The sequence below is a fragment of the Capricornis sumatraensis genome, chromosome 1 (genome assembly GCF_032405125.1).
Source record: "Capricornis sumatraensis isolate serow.1 chromosome 1, serow.2, whole genome shotgun sequence".
Classification (NCBI taxonomy): domain Eukaryota; kingdom Metazoa; phylum Chordata; class Mammalia; order Artiodactyla; family Bovidae; genus Capricornis; species Capricornis sumatraensis.
The window spans coordinates 235,726,702-235,741,829 of NC_091069.1; the positions used below are offsets into that span (position 1 = coordinate 235,726,702).

Genomic DNA, 15,128 nt, shown 5'->3' on the forward strand with positions numbered 1-15,128 from the left:
TTTTCAAATAGCATCACTCATATTTTTCTTAGAATTGAGTATCTGTGCTATAATTTTCTAAACTTTCCCTTGACCTCACTGCATTATTCCCCTCATTCTATGTAGCTTTCTTATGCCTTCCTCTGACTTTGTCTGGTAGTACCTATTTCTAGAGTCAGCTCCCCTGACCTCATTAAGCTGGGCTCTGTTTAAATTACCAACTGACCCATTTGGTAACACAGAGACATAGTACTTTTTTTTCTTTCTTTTTATGCTGTACTCATCTGACATGATTAGAGAAATTCATAACGAGGCATTTAAATATACTTCTTGGTTATCCTCTCATAGCCTCGGAAAGTGAGTGGAGTAAACAGTTTTTTCTTTGTATTTCTGATAGAGGCACTATTTGGAGTCTAAAAAACAATTTTATAAGGAACTCTCAGTTTTGACATTTTTTTCAGTATCGATAGAAAACCAGCTAGAATTTAGTAAAATGAAGTTTATTTTAAAAATATTTTTAGGAAGCTGCAGAACTACTAATGATTGCTTCTTGGTAAGCTTGCAGTGTTAATTCTATATATGCTCCCTTCTGTGCTTCTGTTTTTGCAAAGACCTGTTTAAAAAAAAAAAAAGTTTTAAAATAGAGAATATACTATTGATAAAGTTCCTAGTGAAGTCCCAGTTTAAAAAACCCTCCACATTTCACAATATTTTTCTGATTACCAAACAATAAGCATACTACATGGACAGAAAAACAGTATCACAGTTAAAGCAACCTAATTCCAAACACCAGAAGTTTCCAAACGTGACTGTCATTTTTCAGAAAAAAATTAAGAAAACCTGACACTGCTGGATCAAAATGAGAAGCATTAGGTTCAAGAGAAATCCAGAGGATGGAAGTTAGCAGTATGGTTTTTCACTTTAAAGAATGGGCTTTTCCTACTCTACCTATAATATCACCACTGGTTGTTTTTATCCTCAGTAAGCTTTCTAACTGCTTTGCAGTAGCATAAAGTAATATTGGGACAGAAGCCAGATCCACAAATACATGTCTATTCTGAGCATTAGAAAAGATGAAAATAGTACAATGGTTTCCCCACATTCTGAAAAAAATTTCAACATTTACAGAGAAATCTGTGTAAGCCCATAGTTTTTGAGAGCTATACAGTTCCAAAATGAGAACGCACTATCCTCCCCACTTCTGGACAGGAATGTGACCAAACTGGCCGACATGTGCTCCAAAGAGCACAGGACCTGCCACCCACTATCTGAACTTCGTGGACTCCAGTGGCAGCTGTTTCTATTGTCCAGGCTGAAGAAGTAGGGGCTCTAATCACTCTGGTTTAAGACCACGAATCTGTGTTAGTCACTCAGGTGTGTGCTACTCTTTGCAACCCCCATGGGGTGTAGCCCTCTAGTCTCCTCTGTCCATGGGATTCTCCAAGTAAGATTTCTGGAGCAGGTTACCATTCCCTTCTCCAGGGTATCTTCCTGACCCAGAGATCGAACCCTATGATTTCTTCACTCAATCACTACAAGATAATGAATGTGAAAGAAGTCCCTTTACCTTAATTAACTGTAATCCCTCAGCAGCCTGCTCTTTGGCCTCTTGAGCTGACTGGCCATCAGGATGGAGGATGTGATAGAGCTGGACCAAGCTGGTGGCATCATCAACTCTGGAGGGAAAGGGTTTACTGTTAGAAAGGGTTTGTTGTTTTCATTTTCTTTTTACATATTTAACTTTAGTTTATAGTTTTCTTCTTTGGCTTCACAATCCTATAAAAGTATATGCTGAACTTTATAAATTACATTTCAAACTTCCTTTGGGCCAGACAAAAACCAACTTTTTTACAGCCTTCAGTTTCATATTTCCAAAGCATTTTCAGGAATACTGGCTAGTTTAGGTTTCACAGGGCAAGAGTCAATACAGGCCGGTACCCAGTTTATGAAAGTGAATATATTCAAAATGTGGCTGTATTCTTTCTGAAAGTGGAGCATCATTTCTCATAGAAACAGTGTTCTAACAGTGGATGATTTCCAGGCTGGCCCACATCACCAGCAGATAGTAATACAACTCAGAGGGTGGGTCTGTACCCTCATCCCACATAAGCTAGAGGCTGGTAGGCATGGGGATGCTCAGTCCACTTGCCTTCAGGTGCACTAGCAGTGACATCTGCTGAGGAATTTTCATTGAGACTCTGAATTAGTGGATAAATGCCTCTGAGAGGCATCTACAAGTCCAAGGAAAGACTCCCAAGCCACCTGTCAATTCACAGGATCCCATTAGTTAAAAACCAGCATCCTAGGGAAGCAAATGTGAAATTATGCACTCTAGACAGAAGAGAATTCAGGTTCTCCCTCAGCAATCTGTCTCATGTCTTGTCACACAGCTACCCATAATGAAGCCAGAACAAGAGCTCAGTTCTTACAGTTTGTACTTAACCTTTTGAGAAACCTATAGACAATTTTTATCAACATTGAAAGTTAGCCTTCCCCAAACTAAATAACTTCTATCCTCTCACACAGTCAACACCTTCCATTTGCCACCTCAAAGCCCTTCTAGAGTGGAGTGGGAGTGGGGTAAAGAGTTTCTTAAGCCATGGTAGAGAAATGCTCTGGGCTCATCCCAAAGCCTGTTCACCCTAAAGGTCATCTCTTGGTAAAACTGAGAAAACCAGAGCTGAGAAACCAAACTTTGCAGAGGAAAAATATTTGTTTAATGTTCATTATCAATCTGTTGTGTTTGCTGTACTCTAATAGTTCAACAAACGTGGCAACAAAAGATAACAGTCATTCTCTTCAGAGCTAAGCATGTGAGTCCATAAAGAGCTTAACTGGGTTTCTGTATCTTGGTCACAGCAGGGCTTCTTTACGTTCATGCTACTGTATAATACCTGTTTCACGGAATGATTTAGCTTCACACCCAGCCTGTATTTGAAATTAAAAGCAAGTAAGTCCGCATGTAAAAAAGATTTTAAAGCACCTCAATTCAAGACCAACAGCGGAACTTGAGTGTGAAATAATCTGTGCAGAATTCTGGCATGGGCTCCATTTGCCAAGGATATGCACCCTCTGCTGTTTAACCTGGGATTTGCAGCAAACTGTCCTGCTGATTATTCTCACAGGAAGTTTAAACTTACGCAGAGCAGAAAAGGGTAAGTACTAAAAATTCCCTCCCATTATGCAAATGAATTGCTTCAGAGGTAAAGCTTACATGTGATAAGCATTACTATAATAACTTATGAGTACACCTTAATAAATAACTAATTTTCAGTGAAATACATTCTGTGTTGCTCTAATTTCTTGCAAAAAATGTTAAATAATTTCAGAACATTTACAGCTGAGCAGCTTTAAATTCATTCACGGCTGATGCACCTAAAGGCAAGTCATTTCTGAACATGCTCATCATCACCAGCAGCCTCCTACTTACGTGGGATGAAGGCATATTTCTGCCCTCTTAATTGGATTACACGATTACACCACACATGCTGGTGAAGAGGGCTGGCCTGGAAATCATTTCCCATTATGAACGTTTCTACAAGAAATGATGCTATTTCCATGTGGACTTTCTTAAGACAATATGGAACTTTCTAGTTCCAAAGCCTTTGTGTGAATGGGTCAGACTACATGGAGGATAGATAGACTGAGTCAAAACTCCTTACATTCAAGGTGACAGTAATCACTAACCCTTCCTATGACCTTACTACAGCCATGCTTGTTTCTTTTCCTTGCCATTTTGATCTTTAACTCAACCAATGGAAAGATACTCAAAAGACAATTTTCTCTTCAGTGTCATCACAAATCATAAAGTATTATCTCAGCTAGAAGGCAGGGCACACAGCAGTTGTGTACTAAAATACAATAGACATTCTTCGTTTTATTCAACTTTGAAAAAAACCTGTAACCTTTTTAACACCTTAAAAATCTTGCAAAAACAAGGAGGAGCAAAAGCAGGAGTATTTTCATAAATGATGACTTTTACTGAAAAGCACCCAGCAGACCTTATGTCTATTTCTTTGCATTTCCTGTCTAATCCCCTTGTTCACTGGCAAGTTCACTGGCACCTAGAAGCATGAGCAAGGCTAGGGATAAGTCAACATCCAGGGTACACAACACAGGTCCAGAGTCATTTACTTTTTCAAAGAATCTAGCCATGTTTACATGACACAGAAGCGAAGACTGAGAAAACTGGGTTATACTGGAAAAACAAATCCATAAATAAACTGAACTAAGTGAAAGCTATCACTGGGCATGCACGTGTGCTCAGTCGCTTCAGTTGTGTCCAACTCTGAGACCCCATGGACCGCAGCCCACCAAGCTCTATCCATGGTACTCTCCAGACAAGAATACTGGAGTGAGTTGCCATGCCCTCCTCTAGGGGATCTTCCCACTCCTGGAATTGAACTCATCATGTCTCCTGTGTCTCCTACATTTTAGACAGATTCTTTACCACTGAGCTACAAGGGAAGCCCTTATCACTGGGCAGTACACTGTTATCACTGGAAAAATAACATAGATTAAATACAGGTTTGCCAACAACAAAGGTCCATCTAGTCAAGGCTATGGTTTTTCCAGTGATCATGTATGGATGTGAGAGTTGGACTATAAAGAAAGCTGAGCACTGAAGAATTGATGCTTTTGAACTGTGGTGTTGGAGAAGCCTCTTGAGAGTCCCTTGGACTGCAAGGAGATCCAACCAGTCCATCCTAAAGGAGATCAGTCCTGGGTGTTCATTGGAAGGACTGATGTTGAAGCTGAAACTCCAATACTTTGGCCACCTGATGTGAAGAGCTGACTCATTGGAAAAGACCCTGATGCTGGGAAAGATTGAAGGCAGGAGGAGGAGATGACAGAGGATGAGATGGTTGGATGGCATCACCTACTGGACGGACGTGGGTTTGGGTGGACTCCAGGAGTTGGTGATGGACAGGGAGGCCTGGCATCCTGCGGTTCATGGGGTCGCAAAGAGTGGGACGCGACTGAATAACTGAACTGAACTGAAGTACAGGTTTACTGTAATGATAATGAGAATTTCTTTACTTACTAAGATCATACTTACAAATCTCTCTGAATCTGGTCAATCAATAAACCATCAATCTTTTTCTTATTTACAAAATACCAAGCCATTCCACCAAAGTGTCTTGTTGAACGTAACAGGTCATACTTTCCATATTTATCTATATCTTCATAGGTCTGATGATGAATCTATCCATACAAAATGCAATTTTTCAGAAATACAAAAATAAAAGTGAGCCAACATTACTGGATATACATCCACTAGCATGCGAGGTGTCCAAGAAAGTATTAGTAAACCAGGTCTCCTGATCCTGCATCCACTATCAATCATGAACTAGCAGGTATGATTAAGGACAGTTCACCACTACAGAAGTGTGTGGAACCTGGAACAAGTCTGCCAGACATTTATAGCCAGATCAATTACTCTTCAGCAGCCATGCACTATATATGAAGCACCTATTATATAGATGGACCACTGGAAATAATGGACTTCCACTTCTTTCCCCTATCCAATCAACTATCCCATTCCATCTTACTAATTAATATTCCTTCAGTTCTTCTGGACTGATTTTAAATGAGGACTCTGATGAGGGCATTCCTATATTAAAAAGGCTGCTGACTGAAGTCCAGATTCGTCAGCCTAGCGTCTGAGGTCACCTGTGATAGGGCCCCATCTACCTTTCTAGCTTAATCTTGAACCACTTCCCTAGGTATTTACCACATGTACAAGCAAAACAGGTGACTGGCCATTTCTCAAGTCTACTTTTGTGTCCTGCCTATTGTTCGTACTTTCCTCTCTACCTGAAATACTTCTCCATCCGCTTGCCACAATGTTCCCTATCCTCCTAGAGCCCTCTTAGGCCTTCCCTGAGGGCATGTTGCAGCCTCCTCTTAGCACCTAACATCTTAGACCTATGGTGGTGATTATACTTCCCCACGATCTCTCCTGGACTGCAAGCTTCGACAAGGCTCCCTATCCTAGTTCATGTCATCATCACCTGTACCTCCACAGTAACACCTTACACACAGAAGGTACTATATGATTATTAAATTGCAACATAAGACACATGCACTGCATTTTGGCAAACTTTAGTAAACAACTTTCCTGTACAATAAACTGAAGAAAAATCTGCCATCAGGTTTGGGTACTAACTCTATCACTTATTAGCTGTGCAGCTTTCAACGAGTTACTTAACTCTCTAAGCTTAAGTTCTCTCATCCTTAAGGGTTGTTGAAAGGATGAAAATATCTATTTGATATACATCCAGCACTGGACAGGTGTTCAGGAATTTCCCTTTTCCTCCCCCTGTATTGAAGCTTATTACCTAACTCATTGTGTTGGACTAAAAAATCTTACTCATAACCATACTTAGACCCATACTTTAGAAACTATATACTCACTTTGATATAGTCAGCAGAATCTGGCTCAAACTGGGCAACGCAGAGATTGAGGACATCAACATGCCGGTCCTGACTGTACATGGTCTAAACCCACATAGCAGAGTTGGAATTAGATGAGAAGAAAAGAAAGTGCCGGACACCTGTCCGGACACCATGACAGCCCTGCCCATCCACACACAGGCCACATCTGTGCCCAGCATGAGGGAGGCAGAAACCACACACAAACCACATGTCACACCTGGATTCAAATCCCAGCTAACCCAATTACAAGACAAATGACCCTACCTATCATTAGAAATGCCTGTGTTTATCAAAGCAAAATACCCAGTAGCACCAGAGTCAATTGGTTCAACAAAGAAATCATCACCACTGCCACTATGACCCCAAAGTCATCTTACCTGAAGATTTTCTTCCCTGAAAATTACTGGTGTTAAAACTCTACGGCCTTCTTTTGGGAAATAAATTTGAATCATGCGGTCCCGTTCTTCCCAAGAGGCTTTGCGTAGTGTGCCACTTGGTTCTCTGACCACAATAAAACGCTCCTGAAATAGAAAACACAAGGATGAGTTTGTGAGGGCTGATTTTTAGTTCCAGTGTCCCACTATGCACCATTATAAGAATAATTTGCAATCAACAACATAAAATGCAATGGGCAAACAAAATGCAATCGTGTGTATGATTTCAACAGTAATTTTAAACCTCAGATTTGGCGAGATTTGATAATCACTGCAGTGCCTCTGACAATCAAAAATCTAATGAAAGTATTTATTAAATATGAACTACATTCCTAAAGTGAGTTGAATACATAAAATGATTCAACTAAAAAAAGTTGAGATTCATCTAAATCCATTTCAGAAAAAAAAAGTGCTATAAACCTTTTTAAATTGTTTTCTTATCCTAAAGCCTCACCCAGATAAGACTTGACTGTTTTATGGTCCATGTCACACCTCTGCGATTCCTCATTCTGGCAAGAGACAAATGTGTCAGAGAGACTGACTGGTGCACCTGCCTCTGGTCTCTTCACTCTCTTAACTGCCAAATCCCAGGCCAAAGGATGCTTCTTTCACCCACTGGGTGAATTCCACCCACTGTCTGTACCACTCAACTGGCAATCTAATTTAACACAGGCAGCATTCTTGACACCTCTTAGATACTGTTAATTGTTTCAGAACTAGAAAAGGTCAGGAACTGTATATTAATTCTTTACAAAACCGAGAATGACTTACACAGAGTTTTGCAAACAGCTGATAAATGCTACACATCTGATTAATGTTTAAATTAACCAGATGGTAGTGACTCAACTCTTCAGAACTTTAATAAGAGTCTCTGAATGTGTTTTGAGCATAATATAATTAAAACTTTCATCAAGCACTGCAAACAGAGAAAAAAGAAGATGGTAAAACACAATTGTTCCTCAAACGGATTTTGGCAATTTGAATTCCAAGTTCCTTTCTCCCTTTCAGGTTATAGAATGCTCCCATAACCAGCCTTCACAGCACTGCAAACATATATTAAAATACTTTAAAAATTCTAATAAAATGAAACTCTGATCCCATTCATTATGTCAGATATACAGGTGACTGACACAGACATGGACACTGCTCACATTGTGTCTTCTAACCGTAATCAATATGATAAAAAGAGTGTGGGGTGGTCCTTTTTTCAACCCTATCACTATTCAATACTCTACTGCAGTTTGTGGGCTGAAATGTAAATTACTCTTTTCACTCATTACTTGAAAAGGTTCAAACACAAAACTAATGTATTTTATTTTATAAGTGCTAGAATGTTCTTTTGGAACTGCCAATCAAGGGAAGAGGAGCTAGACAATAAAACTAAGTGTGATATTCTTACTGCAAATTCTGAAAAGTGAAAATCCTTTGGGAAGTCTGAGATTTGGGGGCATCAGCAAGCATTTCCATCTTCTCAAAAAGACAGCTTTTTGATGTCAATCTAGCTTGGGCAGAATCATTTTGCGATTAGACATAAACTTACCCGATGTGGTATGCTGTATGATATATCAGTAAACACATATTTGGCTGTTTCGGTTCCTTCCAAAATCTTATCTTCGGCTAACACATCATTTATTGGTGTTCGCTCTTCCAGAACTGGTGGCATTTTTAATCGGACTTTAGCTGCCTCAATCGCCTGTCTTGTGGCCTAATGAAATAAAATATATCTTAGGGAAAGCCACAGGTTACACACCAAAAGGATCATCTGACAAAAGCAGATACTAATAAAAAAAAGTGCTAAAGACTGCAGACAGAAGCTGTAGGCACAAATAAGTGAGTGAAAAGCCAATTTTGGGCTCCTGGGCCCTGGCCTTTGTCTCTGTATGAAAGCACCAGTCACAGGCTCAACCACTCTCAAAACAGCAAAGGGAGGCTCTGAGACAGAGCCAAGCCACAAGAGCCACCCAAAACAGGACAGAGGACTTCACTTACTGGGTGCTTACTATGTTCCAGATATTGCTCAAATACTCTGAGTGCATCTGGCTCGTTTAATGCCACAACTACCCTATGAGCTAAGCATTACTGTTTAGAGGTCATTTTATGAGAGAGAAAATAGAGGCACACAAATGTTATGTAAACTGCTAAGAAGCTGCAGCACTACAATTTGACCCTGGCAGTTTAACTCCAGAGCCCATGCCCTTCACCACTGAGCACAGTGCTCCGTGCCATACCGCTGACAGTGGTTACCTCTGAGAGATGAGAGAGGCCTTTCACTCTTCATGTGCTATATACTTTTCGGTATTTGAACTCTGCTATGGCTCTCAATGATTTTTGAGTTGAAAGAAAAGCAACAATATCTCACATATTCATACATGAAAGGGTTCTCCACAAAGCACTCAATACCCATGACTGCAGGAGGGCACCTGCCTGGAACAGAATACTGTTCAGAAGGATCTCACAATCTCACCAAGCCTCAGCCTTAAAGCAGCTCACAACAAATGTTTCTGCAGGAAGGAGGCTGGAGCAGGGAGGACAGAGGAAGGATGCTAGGCTGGTTTTGGAGCAGAGGTGGTTCCACCTGATAGCCAGACCTGAACCATATGTGCAGTCTGTCTAATTCTGGCAATCTTCCCTACTCCTCTCTGCCAGACTGCACAAGTTTCTATTCTCAGTTTTGTGCCTGGAACTCCCCCTCATTAGTACCTGTAGAAAAGCAACTATCAGTGTTAAGAGTGCCACTTATACACTTTTATTTTGGCTTCAAAAAAAAAAAAAAGAAAAGCAACTATCAGAATCTGGAGGGACCCTGAAATTTTTGTTTAATCTTTTAAAGAAAGATATTCTACCAATATTCCTGCATTCACATACCTCTTCCAACTGTGCCTGGGTCATTAGCTTGTAAGTTGGTGGCTTCGTTTCTTGTATTGCTGGCTTAAAAATCTTCAGTAAATCCAAGCCTGTCATTTTGATGAGTATGCTTTGGACTTCCTCATCCATAAAAGTAGGTTTCTTGATCTTTGGGCTACCAGATTCTGTTAAATAAATTTTAGTAAATAAGATGGCAAAAATGACAAGACAACAAGACATCTAAACGGAAAAAGTCAATGATAAAAATGATTAACATCATGTCTACCTCAGTATGCATAATGCTAATACCTACAAGATTCACTCATTCATTCATTCATTTAAAATTTACTGGGCATTCACGATGATCAAGATACAGTTTCTGCCAAAAAGGCACTCAAAATCTAGTGAAGGAAGCAACAGGAAAAAAGTAGTTAATGCAATATTAATGACAATAATGGTTACTGCCAACCAAAGAATTGTTTCCTATCTGACAGGAGTTACACACATTTTCAGGAATGCTTACAACAAGCCACAAAGTATGTACTGATATCCCAGTTTTGTATATGAGGATACTGGAGCCTTGCTAAAGACAATTAGCTATTAAATGGTATACCTAGGATTTAAACCAAAATTTGTCTGATTCTAGAACCTAGATCAATTTCAATTTACCATCGTGTTCCTCAGAGTTAAGTGCTACATACAAGGGAGGTACAGGGGGTTGTGTGATAACAGAGACTGAAACTAAACTTAGCCTGGGAGCAGAGAAAGGCATGGTAGAGTCAAAGAATGCTTCCCAGGGGCCCTGAATAGGGCAGAGAAAAAAAGGGAAGGAAATTCTAGGCTGAGGGGTTCCAGTTAGGAAAGAGAGGCCTGGATCACTGGACACGATACTGAAAAGGCCATGTGGTGCTATGGAAGAAAGCTGGACAGGAGCGGAGATGCAGATCTCAGCTCTGCCCGTCCTATTATGCCTATCCCTCTGCCCAACCTCCATTTCCATTGTGGGTGGGGGAAGCCATTCCTTCCTAACCACCTCTTCCTCTGCTGGTCCTATAAATACTGGGGTCCCACAGGATTCTGAACTACATTCTTCTTCTCTCCTTTCTCACATTCTTGATGGATTATCTCCTAACCTTCTGTAACTATTAATTACCTAGAAACTCTAAAAGCTGAATCTCCAGCCAGATCATCTTCCATCCAACTACCCAACAAACATCTCACATGTACTTCAATACTGCCAAAGCAGAACTCGTAACTTCTCTCCTGTCACAAACCTGCTTCCCCTCCTATCCTTAGCACCATCCAATAGGTCACGTGGGCCAGAAACCTACAGTCATTCTTGACTTCCCCACTACCCTCCACATCTAGCCAATAGCATCAGTAATAAAAACGGTCATGTTAACAGCTAACATCTGTTAGATATTTACTCTGTGCCAGTACTGACTAATACTTTTACATACCTGGTACATTTAATCCTCATAACAACCCTATAAATACTATGATTAGTCCCATTTTTACAAAAGGACACTGACACAAATCAATTGCCTGTTACATCTTATAAATTAGTCTTTAACTCTCTATTTCCCACTGCCACTACCCTAATCAAGGCCATCCTGTCTCTTGCCTCAGCCTTCTAACCTGTCTCCTTGCCTCCATTCTGACCATTCTCCACAGATCAATCAGTCATCTATTAAATATGTAATCCAAACAACAGAAAAGATTAACAAACTAAAGAGGTGGTTCTTTGAAAGCATAAACAAAACTGACAAACCTTTAGCTAGACCAAGGGAAAAAGTGGACCCAAACTAACAAAATTATAACTAAAAAAGACATTACAACTGATACTACAGAATTACAAAGGATCATAAAGGGCTACTATGAGTAACAATATGCCAGCAAATTGGACAACCTAGAAGAAATGGAAAAATCCTTAGAAACATACAATCTACCAAGACTAAATCAGGAAGTAACAGAAAATCAAAGCAGACCAATTACTACTAAGAAGACTGAATCAATAATTAAAAATCCTCCAGTGCAAACAGGCTCAGGACCCAATGGTTTCACAGGAGACTTGTCAAATGTTTAAAGACAAATTATGCCCATCCTTCTCAAACTCTTCCAAAAAACTGAAGAGCAGGAAGCATTCCCAAACTCTTAAGGCCAGCATTATCCTGATATGAAATCAATAAAGGATACTAACAGAAATCTACAGGCCAATATCCCTGATGAATACAGATGCAAAAATTCTCAGTAATTACTAGCAAACTGATTCAGCAGAACGTTAAAAAGGTTGTTCACGATGATCAAATAAGATTTGGGATGCAAATACGGCTCAACATACTAAACCAATCAACATGAAACATATTCACAGAAAGAAGGAAGAAGATTTCTTTGATAGATGCAAAAAAGCATGAGACAAAATTAATGATTTTAAACTTCTAACAAATTAGGTATAAATGGAACACACCTCAACACAATAAAGACCATAAATGACAAACACACTGCTAACATACTCAGTGAGGAAAGGTTGACAGTCTTTTCTCCAAGAACAGAAACAAGACAGGGCTGCCCACTCTCACCACTCCTATACAGCCCAGTACTGGAAGTTCTAGTCTGAGTACTCAGCCAAGAAAAAGAAATAAAAGGCATCAGAATTGAAAAGGAGTAAAATTGTCTCTCTGCAGCAGACAACATGATGTTATCTATAAAAATCCTAAAGACTCCATCAGTAAACTATTAGATCAACAAATTCAGCAAAGTTGCAAGATACAAAATCAATATCCCAAAACCAATACCATTTCTATACACTAACAACAAATTACCTGAAAAAGTAATAAAGTACCAAATACATTATAATATTTAGTACTAAATTTAACCAAGGAGGTGAAAGATTGCTTTGCTGAAAACCACAAAACGTTGATGAAAGAAATCAAACATATACTAAGTGGGCAGGTACTGTGTTCATGGACTAGAGAATTAATATCATTAAAATGTCCATACTACCCAAAGCTATCTACAGATTCAATGCAACCCCTATCGAGAGTTCAACAGCATTTTTTACAGAAGTGGAAAAAAAACAATCGACAAATCTGTATGGAATCAAAATCACAAGAGATCCTGTGATTGCCAAACCAATCCTAAGAACAAAGCAGGAGGCATCACACTTCCGACTTCAAGCCATTAACATGTAATCAAAACAGAATGGTCCTGGCATAAAAAAAGACACACAGACCAAGAGAACAGAGAGTGCAGAAATAAACTCATGTATATACAGCCAACTAATAATTGAAACTGTGTCCCGAGTAGACTTTGTGCTCTCCCAAGGCGACAACCCTGTCTTGTACTGGTCTCTGGCACCGAAGGTCTCTTACAGTGCCTAATACACAATAGCGCTCAGCACTACATCTCACCTCAGACAACCTCACCCATTCCTCCCAGCTTCTGTTAACATTTTTACTCTAATGTTTCTCGCCTTATATGTAACTGCTTATCTGACACCTCCACTTGAATTTCAAAGGCATTTCAAATTTCAAATTTAATGCATCCAAAACAGATGTTTAATTCCACTCCCTTTCCCATCTCCTTACCTCATCCGCTACTGCCGTTTCCCTCACTTCTCCTCTCATTCCCTTCTAAAACACTGTCTTATAATTAATTTTCTCTCTCCAGGTACAAATAGGACTTACTCTCCACTCAACTGCTCAGGCCAGAAACCTGAGAAATATTAATAATACTGATTTCTCCTTTTATATCCAGATTCACAGTTATAACCAACCTCATCAATCCTACCTCCAAAATGGGTTCCCAAACTACCTGGGTTCAGTCTCTGGACTTTTGCTTAGGTTGTTTCCTGCACTTGAAATGTTTCTTGTTTTCTCAACACGATTAACCAAGTTTCAACTGTGATCACATTTTCGAGCTCCCCTGCCCTTCCAGCCTAGTTTGAGTGCCACTCTTCTCTCCATTGGAGAAGGAAATGGCAACCCATTCCAGTATCCTTGCCTGGATAATCCCACGGACATAGGAGCCTGGCAGACTGCAGTCCATTCGGGCGGATATAGTCGGACACGACTGAGCGACTATCATTCACTCACTCCTCTATACCCAATCACAGTCCTGGTCACACTGCACTGCCTCTTCCCACTGGACCACGACTTCCCTCAAGCAAAAACCCGCGTCAGTCTTAACCCCTAAACTTAGCTTGGTGCTCTACGAAGAGCGGAGCTCCAGCAGTGTTTGGAAACATTTCAAGTTCAGGAAAAATCACCGTCCGAGCCGGTGCGTACAGGAGAGAGCCGCCCAGGTCTAAGGGCGCGCCACGGGAAGAGCCGGGGCCCCCGCGTGGGTCTCGTCATCAGAAGGGCTCTAGATCTCCCAGAACGCCCCAGGGGACGCCTAGCAGGTCACTCACCGGGCTCGGAACAGAGCCCACGGCATGGCGTTCCCGCCCCGCAGACCCCGGGCAGAGGCTGGAACAGGTCGCCGGGCCGGGGCCGAGCGCGGGCCCGGAAATAGACTCGCCCAGAACCCCGAGAACTTGCACGGAGATTCCACAACGATAAAGACACTCTGAGAGTCGCCATGATTATCCGGGCCACTTACGCCGGAAACGGCTGAGAAAGATGCTGGGTCTCACGCGGTTCGCACGGCACTCTGGGAAATGTAGTCTGGATGAAGGAGGAGGAGGAAGCGACGCAATTCCTATTTATGAAACAGTAAACTTGTTTAAAAATAGATTGTTTCTTGTAAACAGCTTGTTCACACGTAAAAGGTGTTTATATGCTCTTTTTTCTGGACCTTTCCTTTCTTTCCATGGCTCTAAATAAAAAATTCCCACTTCCAGCCCAAACCTTTTCTCCCAGCCCCAGGTTTAAATTCAACTGCCTAAGCATCCTACTTCTCCATTCAAACTTCTCACGCCCCCAACCCCGCCCCCACCCTGCCCCACTACTCCGGACAAATAACACCTGATTGTAGACCCCGATTGCCGTGGCACCTATCAGTTCAGTTCAGTTCAGTGGCTCAGTCGTGTCCGACTCTTTGCGACCCCATGAATTGCAGCACGCCAGGCCTCCCTGTCCATCAACTCCCGGAGTTCACTCAGACTCACGTCCATCGAGTCGGTGATGCCATTCAACCATCTCATCCTCTGTCGTCCCCTTCTCCTGCCCCCAATTCCTCCCAGCATCAAAGTCTTTTCCAATGAGTCAACTCTTCGCATGAGGTGCCCAAAGTACTGGAGTTTCAGCTTTAGCATCACTCCTTCCAAAGAAACCCCAGGGTTGATCTTCAGAACGGACTGGTTGGATCTCCTTGCAGTCCAAGGGACTCTCAAGAGTCTTCTCCAACACCACAGTTCAAAAGCATCAGTTCTTCGGCGCTCAGCTTTCTTCACAGTCCAACTCTCACATCCATACATGACCACTGGAAAAA

At 41.1% G+C, this 15,128-nt stretch overlaps 1 protein-coding gene across 1 annotated transcript; it reads right to left on the reverse strand.

Moving 5' to 3' along the window:
- Positions 1-496: 496 nt before the first annotated feature.
- Positions 497-14,278, reverse strand: MRPS22 (mitochondrial ribosomal protein S22). The gene is made up of 8 exons (XM_068978129.1): positions 14,107-14,278; positions 9,717-9,880; positions 8,392-8,556; positions 6,795-6,938; positions 6,397-6,480; positions 5,039-5,184; positions 1,547-1,655; positions 497-592 (listed from the first exon to the last, which is right to left on the reverse strand). Exons 1-8 carry the CDS (start codon positions 14,276-14,278, stop codon positions 497-499), a joined length of 1,080 nt encoding a protein of 359 aa, XP_068834230.1.
- Positions 14,279-15,128: the final 850 nt, after the last annotated feature.

What these genes read in the sequence shown, in the direction of transcription:
- MRPS22 (XM_068978129.1), bottom strand. Translation starts at nt 14,278, where the DNA reads ATGGCGACTCTCAGAGTGTCTTTATCGTTGTGGAATCTCCGTGCAAGT. An exon ending in TGGGCTCTGTTCCGAGCCCG is followed by an intron (nt 9,881 to 14,106) that starts GTGAGTGACCTG and finishes TTTATTTAACAG; the next exon opens with AATCTGGTAGCCCAAAGATC. An exon ending in GACCAGATTCAGAGAGATTT is followed by an intron (nt 1,656 to 5,038) that starts GTAAGTATGATC and finishes CTTTCCCTCCAG; the next exon opens with AGTTGATGATGCCACCAGCT.